The 20505-nt window shown below is 39.5% G+C and overlaps 1 protein-coding gene across 1 annotated transcript in view; it reads left to right on the top strand.

Annotated features, from left to right (window-relative positions):
- The window catches only part of SELL (selectin L), a 39766-nt gene extending 22318 nt beyond the window's left edge, over positions 1 to 17448 (top strand). Inside the window, exons 8-10 of the mRNA XM_036753340.1 lie at positions 3082 to 3210; positions 12654 to 12672; positions 17064 to 17448. Of these exons, the coding sequence (XP_036609235.1) occupies positions 3082 to 3210; positions 12654 to 12672; positions 17064 to 17079 (164 nt within the window). The 3' untranslated portion in view covers positions 17080 to 17448. The remainder of the gene's footprint in view (positions 1 to 3081; positions 3211 to 12653; positions 12673 to 17063) is intronic.
- Positions 17449 to 20505: the final 3057 nt, after the last annotated feature.

Raw genomic sequence — 20505 nt, 5'->3', positions numbered from 1 at the left:
TTTCCCAATCACACCAACTCAAGGGTTCTTAACAATTTTTGTGTCATGGACCCCTTTAATAGATTGCTAAAGATAAATGAGATGGATAGACAGAAAGATAGATAGACAGAGAGATAAATAGATAGATCATAGATGACAGAGCATTTATTAAATGCTTACTACGTGCTAGGCATTTTGCTAAGTGCTGGGAATACAAATACAAGCAAAAAGAAAGACAATTTCTACCTTCAAGGAGCATACTCTGATCCCCAAAGTTTATTTTAAGTTCATAATTGAAGGAAGTGCTAAATTTCAGTGAAAATAAAGATGTCATTTTTTCCCATCCAAGTACATGGACCCTTTCTGAAATCCAAGAACCTGTGTCTCATCCAGAAATGAACTCTAAGAGTGCTTTGTAGCACTCTGATTACACTTGTCCCATCATGCCTTGCCTTATGGTTATTTGTGCATGTTTCATCTTCCCTACATAACTATAAACCACTTGAGGGTAGGAACAATTTCTCATACATATTTATGTCCCCCCCAACATATAGCACAGTAGGTAGTACTCAAATAGGTATTATTTGTTGAATGAATATGGAATGAAAAGTGCCTAGAAGGCACTTGTATGAATTACAATTTTACGAATCCAAGAATTAAAAACAGACGCATCTCAAGGTGAAAGTAGAAAGGAAAATTTATTACGATCCCGCGGGAAAGGGCAACTCGGACACCAGGAGCACCGGGGTTCTCTCAGTGTCAGAGCGCACTGGACACAGAAAATTGGGGTGTTTCTATAGGTCCCTAACTGCAATTCCCCCTCCCAACCTCCTTCCTCTTAACTTGCAGATGTAAGCTTTGAGGATACAATCTGGACGTGATAAATCTATCCTAGGGACAATGGCAAGGAACAAACAGTATGGTTATTTTTGACAAGCAGGTGACGGACATAACCTTCCCACCATTCTTATCCCATTCTCCAATCAATCTGAAGTGATAAATCAATCTTAATGACAATGACAATGAACAAATGGTTTGGTTATCTGTGACAGGCAGAAGGCAGTTGTTGGTTACTTCATCTTCACATCTGTAGCAAACTAGCTTTTCCCATCACCCTTACATCTGTGACGGATATCCCCAGAACCCTTACACCTTGTCTCCCATCATTCATACCTAACTGGTCTTGCACGTCTACATTGCACCTGGCTTTCCGTCTTTTCATCCATTTTTATGCTGAGCTGAGGGTCCCTTATCCTGGGGTCAATACACAGGGGGTGAGCATCCTGTGTCCTATCCTTACTTTCAGAGGATTTTATGGTTGCTGACTTATTCACCTCAACCCTTCTTTCTTTCAGGCCTCTCGCCATTAGGTAAATACACAGGATGTGAGCATCCTGTGTCCTGTTCTTAACCTCGGGGGCCTTACGGTCACTAGCTTAGCTTATGGAGGGGAAAACATCTAAGTAGAGAAATGGCTTTACAGAAAGGAAAATGTCTAAGTAGAGAAATGGGACTCACTATCCTACTTATTTCTATTTATTTAATTTGTCTGCTTTTATGAGAGGTCTTCACTCATTCCACACACAAGACAAGTGTGAAATATGGCTGGAAAGGCAGGTTGTAAGCCTATATTGCTAAGTAGTATTGGAAGAAAACTGTGAGAAAGCTGACTAAGGGGAGATGTCAGCACAGATCTTTCTTATCACTTAAAAGAAGCTTTCAGAATGCACTTGAATGACTCATTCTAGATCACCTTGAGGTATCTGTCTGCTCATTGGAGAGAGGGACAGAGGCTGCTGTCCTGGGGCTGGGGGTATCACACACAAACACTTCTCAAGTTTTCTTCTCTTAGCTCCATCAGGTCCAGCCCCAATTCTCTGTTGCTTTGTCACTTCCCCCCTTCCCTCGCCATGCCTCTCCAATCCTGGTCCATTTTTTATTCCTGAGTGACTAAAGCAAGAATTTGAATATCAAAACATTCACCCAAAGATGCTTCTAGAGACAAATGGCTGGTGAGTCTGTGTTCTTCTCTGGGCAGTTCTTAATGCTTCCCTTAACAGTTTCTAAAGGATGAGGTTATGGAGTCATCCTTTTGCTCCCTTTAAGTGACAAGAACAAGTAGAGAATGGAGCAGGTTGTCATTCATTGTACTCGGGGGAATTTAGAGCACGTGCTCATTATAATAATAGCACTTTAAGGTTTGCGAAGTGCTTTACATATATGGTCTCATTTGATCCTTACAATAATTAAGTGAAGCAAGTACTATTATAATTTCTGGTTTACACACAAAGAAACCAAGGCATAGAGACACTGAGTGACCTGCCCAGGATTACAGAGCTAGTAAATGTCTGAGGCAGAATGTCAGCTCAAGTCCTCTTGACTCTATCTGCCACCGCAACAATTTATAGAAGCTTGAATCGATGGGGATCAAAACTTCCCCCGAAGTAGTGGAAAGTCAATGAAATGTCTCTTAACTAGCTGCCTGACTTCTTTTAGACCCAACTTAATTTCTTTCGGTCCCTGATCATACAGACATGCTAACTTACATGGCTTGTAGTATAATAACAGAACCTCTCATTTTCTTTGGACACTCAGTTGCATCTGAAGACATGTACGTTGTCCTATTGCTCTTCATGCCCTTGGCTCCCAATTCTGATGCAATGCTGTGATGACATACGGAAGCCATCAAACATCTCTCTTCCAGGAATCCCTAGAAAAGAACTCTCTTGGAAAGGCTAGTGTTTCATGGGTCACAGGTTAAAACCCCACTAATGAAGGCAAAGAATAGTTTGGATTGACCAGTCTGATTCCTGGTCTTGTTGCCATCATGGAGTCACCAGTGTCATCAGACTGATTTAATTTCCTCATATATCATATGGAGGTAAGGTGGAAAATACATACCCTACGTATCTGATCAACTCTGCTATAAAGTATTAGAAGTCTCCAAAATAGGAACAAGGGAAACACAATGTGCTCCAGAGGAATATGGATTTAGAGATAAAGGGACTTTAGAGGTCACTGAGTATTTACATGTGAATGTTTATACCACCAAGGGAGAATATGATCACTGTATCATGCGTGTCCTGTTGTTTTCTCTTTTAGGGTTAAGAAATATTCTATCACCCATCAAAGAGGGTAACTACAATCCTATCTTCATCCCTCTAGGGGTTGTAGTCACTTCTTTCTGTGGGCTGGCATTTATCATCTGGCTGGCAAGAAGACTAAAGAAAGGTATGGGAATTTAATCTTCTATATGGAAATCAGAAAAGATTATGGAAACTGAGAGGAAGTAAAATATCAAAATTATTATCACTGCTATTTTCTTCTGTATTGATTCTCTGATGCAATTGATTCATACTAATTTTATAATTGCGTCTGCTTCTCTTAAAGCCACCTTGCTTTGAGTTAGTTTAAAGGTATAATTAACAGAAAAACTGTTATCTATTGTACCTTATCTTTAAAGGCCTACAAGCTAATTTGGTATATTTCCACAAGAAACATCGTTCATCCTTGCCTGTCCTTGTACAAATAAGAAGGGTCTTATCTCCCTAACAAATCCTAGGCGCTAGAGAGTCTACTAACAAGGTCTGCGAGATACAGATGGGTCCCATAAAGCAATTAACATTCTGTAATTGTTAGAGAGCAGTGGTTACTAGTCTCACATAGGTGCTCACCCACTTCCTTTAAAATAACCAATCATGCTGTCTCCACTCCCAAGATGTTGTTTACCCTGTAGTTAATCACATTGTCTTCCCCATCTACCCAACTTGTACTCCCCCAAATTATATTAAGCCCTACCTCAGGGTCTTTGGTCATTGAGATAGGCCATTGACCCAAATTGGTTACTGCTATCCTAACTAACAAATTCATCATGCTCAGACCATTGTCTCCAAGTTTACCTTAATTTTCAAATGCAACAGAAGAAAACACATGAACACCTAAGAAACTGACCACAGTAGATTCAGATAAAGTCTCAACTGAGAAGTGCGCACAGCTTCAGGTTCTGTAAAGATCATTTGGTCTTGGAAATAGAACTTCAAGTGCCCTACCCCCACACTCATAATTTTTAGAACGAGTCAATTGCATGAAGCAATTTATTTAGTGTATACCTGGTGAACATTCTGGCTGGAAAATACACAATCCTAGAACTTGCTTTCCTGCATTTTCATGCTGAGAAGCCATTGAGATTGGATTCAACTCAACAAATATTAATTAGGGGCCTACTATATAGGAAACATGTTAGGCAAGGTATTGGGAGATACCAAGATAAAACAAGAAACAGTCCCTTGCTTCATGGAAGTTATTGGAGGATAGGAAAATTTCAAATATCAATATTTGATATTCAAATAATAGTATGATTGGTAGGTATAGGGACAAAAACTGGACCTGTGATAACTTTGGCATAGGAAACTCCTTTTGCCAATGCAGGTCAGCAAATTCTCTGCCTATAACACTGAGCTGTGACTTGTTCAGGGTCATACAGCCAATCTTGTCAAAGATGGGACTTCCATCTGGATTTTCTTGGCTTTGAGGTAAACTTTCCATCCCTTACTCCAGAAGCATCAGATATGAGACCAATTAGCTGCATGTAGTCCCCAATACTCCTGAATGTGGGCCAAATCATATTAAAATTAATTGAAAATATTTAACAAAATAAATAGAAATACAATAAAACATAAATAATATCACATTTTAAAACTAAGTCAATAAGTGGTCCACAGTGATCCTTATGTATGGATTACTGGGCCCCTTTTCCATTAGAGTTTGACATCACTGCCTCGTACCATGCTACTTTTCTAAGTATATAGGAAAAATCTAAAACAAAATGGTTTAACAAATTCTAAAGGTATTGCTTCATTATGGTATGGTAAACAGAGTAATGGAACTAGAGTCAAAAGACCTGCGTTTGAATACCAGCTTTGCCATTTACTAACTATGAGAACAATCAATAAACAAGCATTTATTAAGGACCTACTATGTGCTAGGCACTAGGGATACAAAAAACCAAAAGTGAAACAGTCTCCGCCTTCAAGGAGCTTACATTCCACTTGGGGAGAAATTGTATAAATATATAGTTATACATAAAATAGGTACAAGGTGATTTTTTTTTGAGGGGGATGACATTAGCAGCATGGAGAGTCAGGAAAAGTCTCATGGAGAGGATGGCACTTGAACTGAGTCTTGAAGGAGACTAGGGATTCTGAGAAGTAGAAGTGAGAGAGGAGTGCATGCCTGGCATTGGGAACCCCCAATGAAAAGGGAAAGAGATGGTAAATTGGGTGTTTGTGTGAAGAACAATAAGTCATTTTTGGCTGGACCATCGGATATGTGAAGGCCAGTTATGTAAAAGAATGCTGGGGAGCTAGGTTGGGAAAGGCTTCAAAATTCCAAAGGAGGAGTTTCTATTTGATCCTGTAGGCAATGGGAAGCCATTGCAGTTTACTGAGGAGAAGAGTAACATGGTCTGAACTTTCTTTGCAACAATCACTTTGGCAGTTGTGTAGTGGGTAGACTGGCATGGGGAGAGATCTGATGCAAGGCTGCTAATTATGAGGCTATTGGAATAATTTAAGTGAGAAGTAGTAAAGGCATGAACTAAGGTGGTGGTATGTGGATGGAGGGATGGGGACAGATGTAAGTCATATTGCAGAAGTAGAAATAACAAGCTTTGGCAATTGATTAGATATGAACATTATTTAGTTCTGATTTGGACATATGAGGTTCAGAGGCCTACAGGACAGTTAGTTTAAAGAATGCAGTAGGAACTTTTTGGTCCCAGTTGAGATTAGAGTGCCTAAGTCTAGTGTAGGCAGGAGAGAGACTGGGGTTAATCTACTTATATGGGAGTCATCTGCATGCAACTAAATACATGAGGGCTGATAAGGTCACCAAGTGAGAGACTGGAGAGAGAAAAGAAAAGGGTGAGTAGGAGAGAGCCTTCAGGGTAAATCCACATTTGAGGCTAGGCGCATCATGTAGAGGATGATTCAACAAAAGAATGATCAGATGGGTAGGAGGGGAGCCAAGAGAGAGCAGTGTCTCAAAATCTCAGTGAAGAGATTGTATTTAGGAGTAGAAGGTAGTCATCAGTGTCAAATACTGCAGAGAGGTCAGAAAGTAGAGGATTGAGGAAAGTTCTCTAGATTTCGCAATGAAGAGAACATTAGTAAGAGTTGAGTGATAAGATCAGAAGCCAGAAAGATTGCTAGGGGGTTGAGAGATGAGAGGGAGGAGAGGAAGTAGAAGCAATGACTGTGTAGTAGATAGCTTTTTCTAGGAGTTTGAGAGAGAGAGAGAAGATACAGAATGGTGGCTAAAGGGTTTAGTGAAGTTTTTTTTCTTTTTTTCGGACAAGTCAAACGGGTGCATTTGAAAGCAGCAGGGAAGGAATCAGTAGATAGGGAGAGATTAAGGATTGGAGAGAGAGAGGTAATAATTGTAGGGCAAATTTGCTGGAGAAGGCAGTATATACCACTAGATCTAATCTAAGAGTTTAAAAGTTCCAGGTCAGGAAGCCAGCAACAGGGCACTTTGACAACACCTTCTAAGCCTGTCCTTATTGCTCCAGTCAGTGGCAGCCTGACAAATTAATATGATCTTTGGCTTAATCTGGAGTTTATTAATGACCTATTCATGCAGGAAAATTCCCTAACATCTGATTCATACTTTATGAATATATTCAGGCCTGAGTGAGAGAGAACCCAGTTGAGATTAGAGAGCCTAAATTTGCAATGCACCCAATCATCAGGTTTTCATAACTTTCTCTAGCAATCCTAAGGGGTTCCAGATCAGGAGCAAACATCATGGATGGTGGAGGTTACCTCATATTGAGGATTACCAGGCTAAGGACAAGAGGACAAGGGAACTGATTGATGGAAGAGAGAACAAAGTTGAAATGGCTGACCATTTCAATTCAATTTTCAATTCAATTGAATAACATTTATTAAGTACCTACTATGTACCAGGTGCTGTGTTAAGCACTGAGGATATGAAAATTGGCAAAAGACAAGTCTCCACCATCAAAGTGCTTCCAATCTAATAGGGGAGACAACATGCAAATATGTATACAAAAGAAGTTATATACAGGATAAATAGAAAACAATTAACAAAATGAAGGCATTGGAATTAAGACGGGTTGGGGAAGGCTTCTTCTAGGAGGCAGGATTTTGGTTGGGACTTAAAGGAAGACAGGGAGGTCAGTAGTCTGATTGGAGGAGGGAGAGTGTTAGAATGTTCCAAGCTGGGAGATGGAGTGTCTTGTTTGTGGAACAACCAGGAGACTAGTGTCACTAGATTGAAAAGTATGTGTTGGGGAAAAAGATGTAAAAAGACTGGAAAGGTAGGAGGGGATTAGGTGATGAAGGGTTTTGAGTGCCAAACAGAGCATTATGTATTTGTTCTTGGAGGCAACAGGAAACCACTGAATTTTATTGAGTAGTGGGGCTTGACATGATCAGACATATGCTTTAGGAAAGTCACTTTAGTGACTGAATGGAGGCTGGATTGGAGTGGAAAGAGACTTAAGAGACCCACCAGCAGTCTATTGCAGTAGTCTATGTGTGAGGTGATGAGGCCTGAGGTATGAGAGAGGGCTGTGTCAGAGGAGAAAAGGGGGCATATTCAGAAGATATTGCAAAGGTGGAATCAGTAGATCTTGGCAATAGCTTGGATATGGGGAGTGAGAGATAGTGAGGAGTCCAGGATGCCTCCTAGGTTGTGAACCTAAAGGACTAGGAGGATAGTGTTGACCTTTATGGTAATGAGGAAGGTAACAGGTTTGGGGTGGGGTATTAGGGGGAAAGATAATGAGTTCTATTGTGAACATATTGAATTTAAACACTTGGATTCTTGCTCATTCTTGTTCATTGGATTCACCTCATTACCTTAAAAGACCAAATACCACTAGAATATATTCTGTGGAAAGTGCTAGCCAATTCCAGATGTTTTTTCTTGCCAAGTCCTGAATTTTGTTCTGGACTCATTGGGCTGGTGGATGAAGAAATACTGACTTTAGTGTATTGGTAGTACCATACCTCCCTGCTACCTTGCCTCTCTGGGAGGAAAAAGATGCCTGGATAAGAAGGCAGAAGGGTGGGGACAGATATACCAGCTCAGAAGTTGAAAGCCACCAAAAAAGAAAAAAAAATCTGAGTACCACCCCCATAGCTCTGACTCGTCTCTTGTCTTGTAAGTGTTACAACCTGAAGTGTTAGCTAAACCTGTTAACTTTGAAATCACACTTTTAAACGCATGATCTATTTAAAAATAAATCACTTTCAATATTTCTGTCATCGGATTTAATAACAGATCACCTAACCCCTGTTAGCAGAAAAAAATATAAGATAGTGAAATTAAATTGTTTATTTAAAAGAAAGGCATGAAGGCCCCCAAATGGTCCATTGGTGAGCACAGGTCATCCACTGCTCAGCAATCTTTATTTTGGTAAATGCTGCCTTCACAGAGAGTTATTATTTGAAATTCTTCAATATCTAATTCATTAATCAGTCCTAATCACAGAATTCTACCTGTTAAAAGTAATTTTTGGTTAGTGGATTCCCACTTGTTGTCCACAGGCTGTCAGGGGTCTTTGAAGGTCCCCCAGGTCACTCATGGTATGGTCCAAAATGCAAGCATAGGATACTCTGGGCAAGTTTTTCAGTCATGTTGAGAGGGAAGTTGAGTAGTACTCTGGATAATTACAAATCTACTAAATGCATCTCAGACATCCAGATTGATGTGTTCACTGTTATCAGCTTTGATCAGGATTTTCATCCTGAACCTGCCTTCAGGTATAGACCAAGGGAGGCCACAGGAAGGAAGATTGTTATGGAATTCTTCACCAGAGGAGATCACATCCACCAGTCCCCACCATTGCCCACCCTACACCTACCAACATGGGTCAGAATGGTTGGCTGGACCAGATGCTAGGCTTAGAATTGGAATCTTGGTTCAAATACCATTTCTAGTTCAAATCCCAGACCTGCTACATGTTATCTTTGTGACCTTGGATAATTCACTTAACTGCTTGGGGACTGAGGATCCTCATTTATGAAATGGAGGGAGAGAGATTAGATTAGACGATCTTTGAGGACCCTTCCAGATCTAAATTTATGATCCAGTTCGAAAATGATCAGGTTATAGTAGATGATCGTCAAGGGTTCTTCCAGCCTTAAATCTATGATCCTATGATCTCATAGGCCTCTATCAATTCTCAATGCCTCCTGCAACCCAGAATAAAAAGGGTAAAGGAGTGGGGAGCTTCCATGTATTGTCTGAGGGGCTCTCTTTTTTCTTCTGGCAACAGGTTGTCCTCTTAAAGCACTTCATGGACCCCCAAAGTAACCTTTGCCTAGATAGCTTTTAAGGATTTTGAATAAGGAGGTGCTTTACTTCTGCATTTCCATCACTTACATATCAATCTCACAAGAACAATCTTAGCCTGTGTTATCCAGCAAGGAGTTTGGCCAAGGTTGAAATTGGCAGTAATGAGAAAGGTGGCAGGTTGTTGTTTTTTTCAGTTTTCTCCCCCAGAGTCATTTCTGTACAAGATCTCAGACGGATAGCATGATGATTGACGTGCCACCGCTGTGGGAATTTCAAAGTGGGGGCAAACAGGAAACAGATAACAGCTAAACTAGCTACAGTTATGCCAACGAAGAGAAGAGACGCCCAGAAAGATCACAGAATTCATAGGTAGTTAGGACTACCATAAAGTCACAATTACAATTTTAAAAAATGCTCCCCATTAGATTATAACCTCCTTAAGGACAAGGATCACATCTTACTCATTTTCCTTCCCTTCCACAGAACTTAAAATGTGTTGCACATAGTAGGTGCCCAATAAATATTTGTTGAGTTGAATTCTAACATAGGCAGTCCCAATTTACTAATAGGCTAGACTTTCAAGAGTTTATTTCCAAGCAAATTGCTTGGAACTGAAAATAGTTTTCTTCATAACAAAAATGTTGCAAATGGCAGTTAGCAAATTAGATCTAAGGTGGTTATTTCAATAAAAATGTAACTGAAATATGGTATATGTGCAATGAAAAACATAGTGAATGGTTATGTTGCAAATATATGATATTTCAGTTATCTTATGGCTAACCTGGGAACTTAGCTAGTTTATAACATCGCTTTCCTGTGAAGAAAAAAGAAACACTCTGTGGTTCAGGGAATAAGGAAATGTGGAAATTCTGGGAATTTGTCCTTCTCCTCTTCCTTCTGCAGGGAGTTAGGGGAAAGAGGAGTTTGACTGAGAGAGGAAAGGACCTGATGGGACAGAGAAGGTGATGAAAAGGTCTGAGGAGTCTAAGAGAATTGATAGTGCTGAGGAAACTTGGGAAGGGAATGTGAGAAGCTGAAAGGAGAGAGGTCCAAGTGTGGAAACTTAATAGAAAGGCTCAATTTCCATACAACCCTTCAGAGCTCCAGCCAGAGCCCTTGACCTATCCTGGAGATCTAGACCTGGGATCATTTCCCTTCCTCTCCCCTCCACGCACATTCCCACTAGGAGGGAACACCGCAGCTTCAGTAATAGTTTCCTTTTTGCTGCCCAGTCCACAATGAGAACGGAACATCAGAGGGTACCAGGAGCATACTTTCCCCCTTAACCTTTGCTTAGCTGGTTGCCTTTTATACAGTAGTAAGAAGGGGATGTGGTGGATTGGAGCATGCTTTTCAGTCGCCTGTATCACAAGGACCGGCTGAGTGTCTGCACAAGTCAGAGCTCATACCTCTTATCATCACTGAGGCAGAAGGGCTTTAGGGACAACTTTCTTTGGTTGCATAATGACAGAACCAGAATAAAAACTTAAATCCCCAACCAGATGTGGCCTGAATCCACCACTCGCCTTCATTCAAACTAATGCCGTGTTGTGTATGTTTTGTGGTTGGGAGAGTTTTCCACATGAACCAATGCACAGGATGAGAATAGGGCTTGAAACTAAACACATACCCACTTAGTTCCCTTTTCTCTAAAAATAAGCGCTCTCTATAGGACTGGCCCTTACTGCTGTACAGGTGTAGCTTTCACTGTTTTTTACTTGAGAGAAAAGCACGTAAAAACAGGCAACATAAAATTTGGAATGAATGAAAAAGCACTTATTTGATGCTTATTAGGTACAAAGCAGTAGGAATAAAAACTTGAGGAGCTCACATTTTAATGTGAGTGAGAGGCCAGCTGTAAGCCAGGTTTGATGCAGTAGAAAAGCAGAAAGTTATACACTTTTGTTAGTGCTTTTTCTACCCATAACATCATATCTCTAGTTTGATCTTTGCCTCTCGCTTAAGCTTCTTGAGGGCAGAAACTTTTGTTTTTGTCTCTTTATCCCCAATACCCAATAGCAGTTAGACTAGTTACAGTTATGGTAATGAAGAGAAGCCTAGAAAAATCACAGAAGTCATAGGTAATTTGGGTTACCATAAAATAGTAGATGGAACAGCTAGGTGGCGCCATAGTGCACAGAGCATTGGGCCTGAAGGCAGGAAGACTCATTTCTCTGAGTTCAAAATTGGCCTCAGATACTTACGAGCTGTGTGACCCTGGGCAAGTCACTTACCCTGTTGCTTCAGTTCCTCATCTGTAAAATGAACTGGAGAAGAAAATGGCAAACCACTCCAGTATCTTTGCCAAGAAAACTACAAATGGGGTCACAAAGAGTCGGATATGACTGAACAACAACAAAATAGTTGCTTTTTGAATGAGTTTATTATTTGCACCTGAGCCACATTATCAACAAAATGCGTGTTGAGAAGAAATTTTCTCCCTGTATTTCTACAAAGATCTTTTTGCTCCAGCTTCCCCTAGAGCAAGAGTTCTTAACCTAGGTTTCATGGACCTTGAAATGTTCTGTGGATAGATTTCAGGGGATCCACTAACCTTCATGGGAAAAAATAAATATTTATTCAAAATAATTTTTTCTTTTGTATTCCTTTTTGCATTTTTCTTTTGTTTTATTGTATTATATTATTTTGTATTATAGAAGTTATTTTATTGTATGCATTTTAAAACATGATTTGGAGAAGGCTTTCGTAGTTCTTAACGGACTGCCAAAGGGTTCCATGATACCAAAAAAGTTTAAGTTATGCCTAGAGCAAGAGTTGGTTCCAAAGGATCAGAGATTTAGAGCTTGAGACAACTTAGTCCAACTCTCTCATTTTATAGATGAGAAATCTATAGACAGATTAAGTGATTTGCCCAAGGTCACTCAGGGAGCGTGGAGCAAAGGCAGGGTTTGACTCCAAATGAAGGAGTCTCACAGCTAGTAAGTCTTTCAACAAGTCCAATCTTCTCATTTTACAGACGAGACCCAGAACAATTGGGTGACTTGCTTAAGGACTCAACTCAAGTCTTCTGACTTCAGACTTACCCCCTCACTCATCATTAGCCACAGTCAAATTCTGACAATGGTACTAACATTTAGATCACATTTGTGAGGTCTCGGCGTTAATATCTCTGACCAGTAAGCTTAAAAAGAAAAATATGCCAGGCATAGCATTGTCTATAGAGTAGAGACTTAGTAAAGGTTTAGTTGAGTTGAATTTTAAAAACTAGTTGGAGATGGAAGAGGGGAATCTCTCTGAAGTCTTCCTTAATAAAAGTATGATGCATCTTGGTATTATTTTCTGACCCACTTTCATTAATGACATTTGTTTCTTTTTTCCCCCATCGATAGGCAAGAAATCTCCCAAAAGGTAAGTCTCTTTCCTCAAGGAACTTCCTCTGTCGAGGTGTTTTTTAATCTCTCACCTCTGGTGTTTCCTTGCTTTGCTAAGGATGCCTTCCTAACTGTGACGGAGCTGTCCATTCATGCTTATCCCAAAAGGTGCATGCTTCTGGCCCAAATGAAGTTAGCAAGTGGCTGACAAGAATGTCGTTCTTGGGGTTTATAGAACAAAACACAAAAACCCTAAAACTCGTCCATTTACAGCAAGGATATGTTTGTATGTTTCATCCTGTTTAAATTGGGGGACCCTTTTTAGACTGTTCAAGATTTCCCTTTGAAGAAGGCAATTCTAGGGACTTATTTTTGCCTACCCTAAAGAAGGTGAATGCCCAAATTTAGGGTCCATGCAAATATTAACTTTAATTTAACATTAAAAATTCATTCACAAGAATGAAGCTAAATTTCTTTCTTTAGGTTTCAGGGTGGTAGATAAAGCTTTTTGTTTTTTGAGATTTTAGGAGGAAACATGCTAGGTAATAGGTATTGTTGAGATGAGAATTCAGAAGCATCTTAACTGGCCAAATAGAGAGTATGCCGGGTCTGTGGGGAAACTGGGACAGAAGCTAGACCACAAGAAGGTAATTTTTGTCTTGATGGATTTAATAAATATTGCTTGCTAGTGTAGATGGTTTCTCTCCCCTCCCCCTCTCCCCCCCACCACCCCCAACTTTGTGGGTTATGTGGGAATGGCAGGGCTAGAAACTGATAACATCTACAGATTTACTTTCTGGCCACACCCACTGTGTGAAAGATTTGCCTGGTATCAGGGGACAAGCTGCCAGCTGCAAAAGCCCCCCCCCCCCTCTCGCTACTGAAATTGCTTCCAGATGAAAGCAATTCCAATCAATTAATATTTATTAACTTCCCTTGAGGAACACAATGGACATGCAAGCAGGAAATTTAAATGTATCAATATTAAGTTAAAATAAAAAAGTGATAGAATTGTAAGCTCCAGAAATCAAATAAATCCTGACCCTATGGTTCTGGGATCACCATAGTAAGCTATGATAGCAAGTAGCATGATTAATGCTAGAGCACTGGATTTGAAATCAGGAAGAACCAAGTTCAAATTCTACCTCTGACACTAACGTCAGCTGTGTGACATCAATCAATCAATAAGCATTTGTTAAGGGCTTACTACGTGCCAGTGCTGTGCTAAGTACCAGGGATACAAAAAGAGGCAAAAGACAGTCCTTGCCCTCAATCTCTCCAAGTCTCCCCAAGTTTTTTAATCGTTAAATGAGTTTTTAATGAGATTGCCTGCGGGAGCTAGTCTTCACACTCAGGGAAATTGTAGACCCCTGAAAAATTATTTTGCATTTATTTTCCGTGTATTTTATAGTTACTAGTTTGTATCAATGTTTTCCCTGCCCCTCCTAGTAAAAGATAAACTTTTAAAGTTTATGCATATACTACTTTGTTTCTGTTTTTACATCCCTAGCTCATGGAACAGAACAACTCCTTAACAAATGCTTATTGAATTGAACCAAAATTGATATGCTTAAGCTGTATGGTCCTTTGGTTCGATCAATCCTTGTTGGTTGACTATCCAATCTATAAGTTACTATTTCTCGAGCATTGACAATGCAAAGCGTTGGGGTAGGTGCAGTGTGAAATACAAAGATGTGTAAGACTTGTCCCCCTCTCCGTCTTGTTGGGGAGCTAGATATCTGTGCGAGAAAAATCATAACAATACTAAAGAAAATAGGGAATTCTAGAGAGAGAGGAAATTCCTTTGATGAGGGTTGGTTGGCACCTTCTGTACAAGTCCAAGTCTTCAAGAGTTTGCTTAGGCACTGAGATGCCCGTGGTCATACAGCCAGTATGTGGTCAAAGGTAGAGTTTGAATAAGATAATGTAAAGTGCTTTGCAAATCATCCTGTGCTATAGCAATATTAGATATTATTATTTTTATTATCATTTATCATTATAATAATGATGATAATTATTAACTTGGGTATTTCTGGCTTCAAGACTAGGGTTTATCCACTGTGCAACTCAAATGTCCCTAACAATGTTAAATATTGACTAGATGATGACTTCAAAATGGAAAACCAACTGGTAACTCTTCAAGGAGTGAAGAAAAAATATTTTTTCAGCTGGGATTGGACAAAATCTGGGTAGCTGACTATAGGAGAGGAGGAGAAACCACATCAAAATTGCAGGAATTCTAACTAGGCTTTTTGACCTGCAGGGACTTTCTAGTCTCTTCTGGGAAGAAGGGAGAAATCAGTGAGAATCAAAACCAACAGTGGTGGTTTCAGTCTCAAAAAGCTATTTTGACTGGGATTAGTAGTGGAATTGATTTGAGATGGTGAGAGATTAAGTTTCATGAAATAAATGTAAGTTTTGTTTGAGGCGGAATTGCACCATGTTCCTGGAAAGGCCAAAAGGGAACCAAATATAGCAAGTCTTTGAGGCCACAGTCAAACTAGGACCCCGGTTCCCAGGCCCTGCATTCATTGTGAACTTGAGCTGTTCGAGAGCAGCTGCAAACATGCTTGCCAGTGAAAAGATCAAAGCTCTCGGGGAAGAAAAAAAACAAAAAACCCCAAACCCCAAGTTTCAGAAACACCCTCATCTGATGTTGGGCATTGTGTCTTCCTGTGTATCTTGTCTCTTGGGTAGTCATTTGCCCAGGTAGAACAGAGACACTGGAAACGCCACAAAACAGTAAATAGAACTTGTTCACTAAAGAGTCAAAATAGACCAAGGGTTAAAACCACATATGCCCAGGGAGTCAAAGGGTTTTAATAGACACCATCCAGCCAATAGGGATGAGAGGAAGCTGGGTGACATTTAGCCCACAACCCTTGATATTAGAAAACACTAAAGCAAATCAGAAATGAGGTGCCTGTGGCACTGGGAGTGGAGTTTTCTGAATGCTGGCAGAGTAGCAATATTTCACCATCTGCTTGTTCTTGACCCAACACTGGACAATGGAACATTGAGCACTGGAGCATTGAACAGTGATTTCTGTTTTGGGGAGAAAAGAACAACCTCAATAAAGTTCAGAGGTCCTATGGGAGAAATCGTAGAGAGAGAGCACAGAAATGTGAATCTTGGGTACCTCAGTCTGAGTCCTAGCTCCACTTCTCACTAACAGTATGACCCTGGAGAAAACAATGAACCTCTCGAGGCCTCAGTTTCTCCGCCTTGGCCTTTTCCACTCATGTCATGCCTTCCTGCTTGGAATGGCCTCCCACTGCTTCTCCAGCTATCAAAAATCCTGCCCAGCTTAGGTACCCCACCTCTTCTATGAAGTCTTCCCTAAGCATTTCCTCCTAAAGTCTTTGAACTCCGGTGACATTTTGTATCTGTCCTATTTGTTAGTCACTTATTCATATCTTTAGGATTAATATTATTTCTCCTGCACAGATATCTAGTTCCCCAAAGAGATGGATTGTAAGCTCTTTGAAGACAGGGACAAATCTTACACTTATTTACATCTCCCACTGCGCCTTTCCTAATGTCTTGCATTGTCAATGTTGAAGAAATACCAACTAATAGATTGGAAAGCCAATCAACAAGCATTCATTGAACCAATGGACCATATAGCTTAAGTATATCAATTTCAGTTCCATTCAAGAAGCATTTATTAAGTACTTGTTCTATTCCAGATGATAGAGATGTAAAAAACAAAACAGTGACTTAAAATATACCAAAATACCATTAGTACATATCTATACCAAATGAAATGACAAGTTTCTTACTCTTATCTCTAACTTGGTCTTACCCTTATTCCTAATACTTACTTACCTCTCAGGGTTGTTGTCTCTAAAGAGAAAATGTATGTAAAGAAAGTAATCTGCAAAAATTAACACATTTTTTGCTGGATGTCAGCATATAACTGAGAGATAGCTTGCTGTAGGGAATAGAGAGACTTGAGAGTCAGGAAGAACTGAGGTCAGTCCTGCCTCTGACATATACCGTCTGGGGACAAGGGCAAGTGGCTTAAACTCTCAAGGCTTCACTCAGCTCTCCAAGAGTATAAGTTGCAGAGGGCTTGCTTGCTTGTTTGTTGTTTTGGAGGGAGGAAGGTAGGGCAATTGGGGTTAAGTGACTTGCCCAAGGTCACACAGCTAGTAAGTGTGTCAAGTGCCAGATTTGAACTCAGGTCTTTGTGACTCCAGGGCCAGTGATCTACTGACTGTGCCACCCAGCTGCCCCATGCAGAGGGCTTGCTGATCTGCATTGGCAGAGGGAGTTTCCACACTGGGAGTTCCCTATCCCAACTAAAACACAGCTCCAGTCCAAAATAGAAATTCTTTCTAGTATTTTCTAAAGGATTTGCATGAAAGATCCTAGAAACATTCAGGCTCACGTTTAATTCACAATCTCCTGCTTTTTCCTTGTCAGGGCTGACATATACTAAATTGCTACTTGTTAGAGAAAAATCGAAGAATGATCAGACACTTCAATCAACTTTGTGAAAAAGGACTAGAAGTTTTGGGTGGAGTCATCTGCATTGGAAGATGATATTGGTGGCGTTTTTCTCCGTATCAGTGAATCATCCTCACTGTGTCCCTTTTGATGTATACTATTTTCTTTGGTTACTGTTTGCAGCCATGACCCATAGATTTGTTACCTTGTATATTTTTTTGCCTATGCATTTTTTGCCTTTTTGCATTTTGCCTATGTTTTGGATTTCAAGAAGAAGGGATTATCTTGAAAAATGAAGACATCCAATTATGGCCCAATGCCAATTCTGCTTCACAAATACAATAAAATGCTGTTTTATAGCAGGTCTTATCTAATCGTAGAGTTGATAAAGGGTAGTGGAAAGACCACTGGATAAGGATTCCAAAGACATGAGTTCCAAATTCCACTTCAGAAACTTGCTGTGTGGCTCTGAGCAAGTCACTTAATCTCTTTTGGTCTCAGTTTACTCATCTGTAAAATTGGCATGATTATTATATATACAAAATTGGCATGATTATATATTCTAATGAGAGGCTGTATCATGTGATGGTTAGGCCTCTGACACGTACTGGCTACGTGACCATTTGTCTCCTCAGTGCCCTAAGGCCTTTCTCTAAGAGGGTACTTTGCGGAAGAGTTGGAGGGAATTCCCACACTAGGAATTTCCCATGTTGAGTATTAGACCTAAATAAATTGGGTGTAGGGTCCTCCTAATGAGGAAAGTCCCTCAACAACAGACTTCAGCAACTCTTCTGCTACTTATAGTCTTTGAAAGTTGCCCAAGGCATTGAAATGACTGTACTTCACAAAGGGTAGTTGTCAGGAAAACGCCTATAAATCTCAAAATCACTATAAATGGGAGTTATAATTTTTAATTGGTCATATCTACAGGTCATGTTCTTCACGTATGCCATGTTGCATGATGTCTCTCTTTCTTACAAACTAGTATATGGCTGTTAGTTTTATCTTCTAATACCACTGATGTAATGGGTTTTCACTGAAATTCCCAAACACTACTGGCCATAGGAATTGGACTTAACTTATAAGATTTCCATTGTCCTCTGCCTCTCCATTTATTACTGCTACTCCTTTCCCTCTGCTAGTCATTCCCACTGTCCTTTGTAATTCCCTTTATCAGTAGACTAACCACAGCAAAATGATGCCCACCAAAACCAACGTACAACAAGAAGAGGATAGTCTATTTCTCTTAGACCTTCTGCCATTCATCTATGAGACCTGCACTGATTTAAGTCAACCACTGTTGAATTTCATGGCTAGACTGTATTGTCAGTTATAAAACGAATAAATAACAACTCTCCTCTGGGAGAGAGGGGGAAGGATGTATTGGGAAATGAAGGTGACATTTTAAAAAATACACAATAAAATTTTTAATGGAAAAATTATAAAAATTTAAATTGAAAAAGTTAATCAACAAAAATCTTAGAGGCAACCAAGCCCCTTCTGGCTATCGTATAGAAATGCTAAAAAGAAATGGAAAGAGACACTTTTGATCATGCTTTTTCTCCACCCAAAATGCCCATCTCAAGTCTTCCATCTCATCTAAATAGATTCCCCTAGCTGCTTTAGCTCTTTCTGACCTCCCATAGCAATATAGTCTCTGACACATAGTCTCTGTACCATAGTAAATGGTTCTAGTTGTTTCATGTATGGAAGCCTTGTCTCCCCCAATAGACTGTAAGATCCTTGAGGGTAGGGACCATTTCTTATCCTCTCTTCTCAACCCCCCAGCTCTACTGGTTAAATGATAATTCAATAAATACTTGTTCAATCATATAGAAAATGAGGGATAGAGAGGATCACAGGAAACAAAATGGACTTTACATAAAAATTTTTAAAAATTGTACAGACAAAATTAGTACAGTTAGAATGAGATAGGAAACAGTTTTGTAGGGGAAAATCTTGGTCACAATTTATCTGATATTCAAGACACACAGGGAATTGATAATGTACATATACCTATATTATCAATTCCCAATGTGTCTTGAGTATCAGAGAATATATATGTGTAAATATGTACAAATGTAAATATATACATATATGTGTATGTGTGTGCATATAGCATAGTCATTCCTCAATAGATCAAATAGGGCAAAGACCAAGGAAGGCAGTTCTCAAAGGAAAAAAGGCATACTATCAACAACAACATGAAAAAAAAGTTCCAAATCACTAATTATAAAAAGAAATGCAAAATAAAGTGACTCTAAGGTCCCATCTCACCCCCATCAGATTAGCGAAGATGACAGAAATGGAAAATGACAATTGTCAAGGGTGCGTAGGAGGACAAGAAACTTTATTGAATTGTAGGTAAAGTAGTAAAGTAGTTCAACACATCTGGAGAGCAGTTGAACTTTTACCCCAAAAGTCATTAAGATGTACATGAGCCAGTAATATCACTAGTAGGCTTATACCTCAAAGAGATCAAAGATAGAGGGAGAGGAATCATGTGTACAAAAATATTTATAACAGCATTTTTTTTGTTGTGGCAAAGATCTGTAAACAAAATGAGTGCCCATCAATTGGGGAATGGCTGAACAAATTATGGTATAGCCTGGTGACAGCTAGCTGGTGCAGTAGATGGAATGCTGGACTCCGAGGCCAGAAGACCTAAGTTCAAATCCTGCCTAAGACACTAATTATATGTGTGACCCTTGGTATATCACTTAACTTCTTTCAACCTCAGTAGCCATCTCTCTGAAATGGGGGTTTTCATAGCAACTACCTCAAAGGTCTGTTGTGAGGATCAAACTCAATAATGTATTTGAAGGGCTTTGAAGACCTGAAAGCATTTATACACATACATATATGTATATATACATACCTATATAAACACCTACATGAATCTAGGTCATTTTTAGTATTAATATAATGAAATGGAATATCATTGCTGTACAAGAAATAATAATTTCAGAGAAACCTGGGAAGACTTGTATGAGCTTACTTAGAGAAAAAGTGAGAACCAGAAGCACAATTTCTATACTGACTACAACATTGTAAAGGAAAAGAACTCTGAAAAATTTAAACTCTGATCAATACAATGACCAATCAGTACCGTACATGACTGATGAAGAATGATACTCCCCACCTCTTTGCAGAGAGGTGACGAATGAGACATACATTTTCAGTGTTTGGATTTGGTTTGTGTGACTATTCTCATTTGTTGAAAGGGAAGGCTTTTTTTTTGGTTTTTGTTTGTTTTTTTAAGGGGGGAACAGTCATGAGGAATGGGAGGGTATTTATAGTGATACTGAAAAAGGAAGAAAAATAAAGAAAAGAGAATCAATGAATCATTAAAAAAACAAGAGAAGAGAAGGAAGTTCAGAAGGGGACACAGAGAAGCTGTCAGGTTAAATTTAAAATA

Source organism: Trichosurus vulpecula, chromosome 4, assembly GCF_011100635.1.
Source record: "Trichosurus vulpecula isolate mTriVul1 chromosome 4, mTriVul1.pri, whole genome shotgun sequence".
NCBI lineage: Eukaryota > Metazoa > Chordata > Mammalia > Diprotodontia > Phalangeridae > Trichosurus > Trichosurus vulpecula.
Note: the sequence above shows the minus strand (reverse complement) of the source record. Positions and strands in the feature narration are given on the sequence as shown.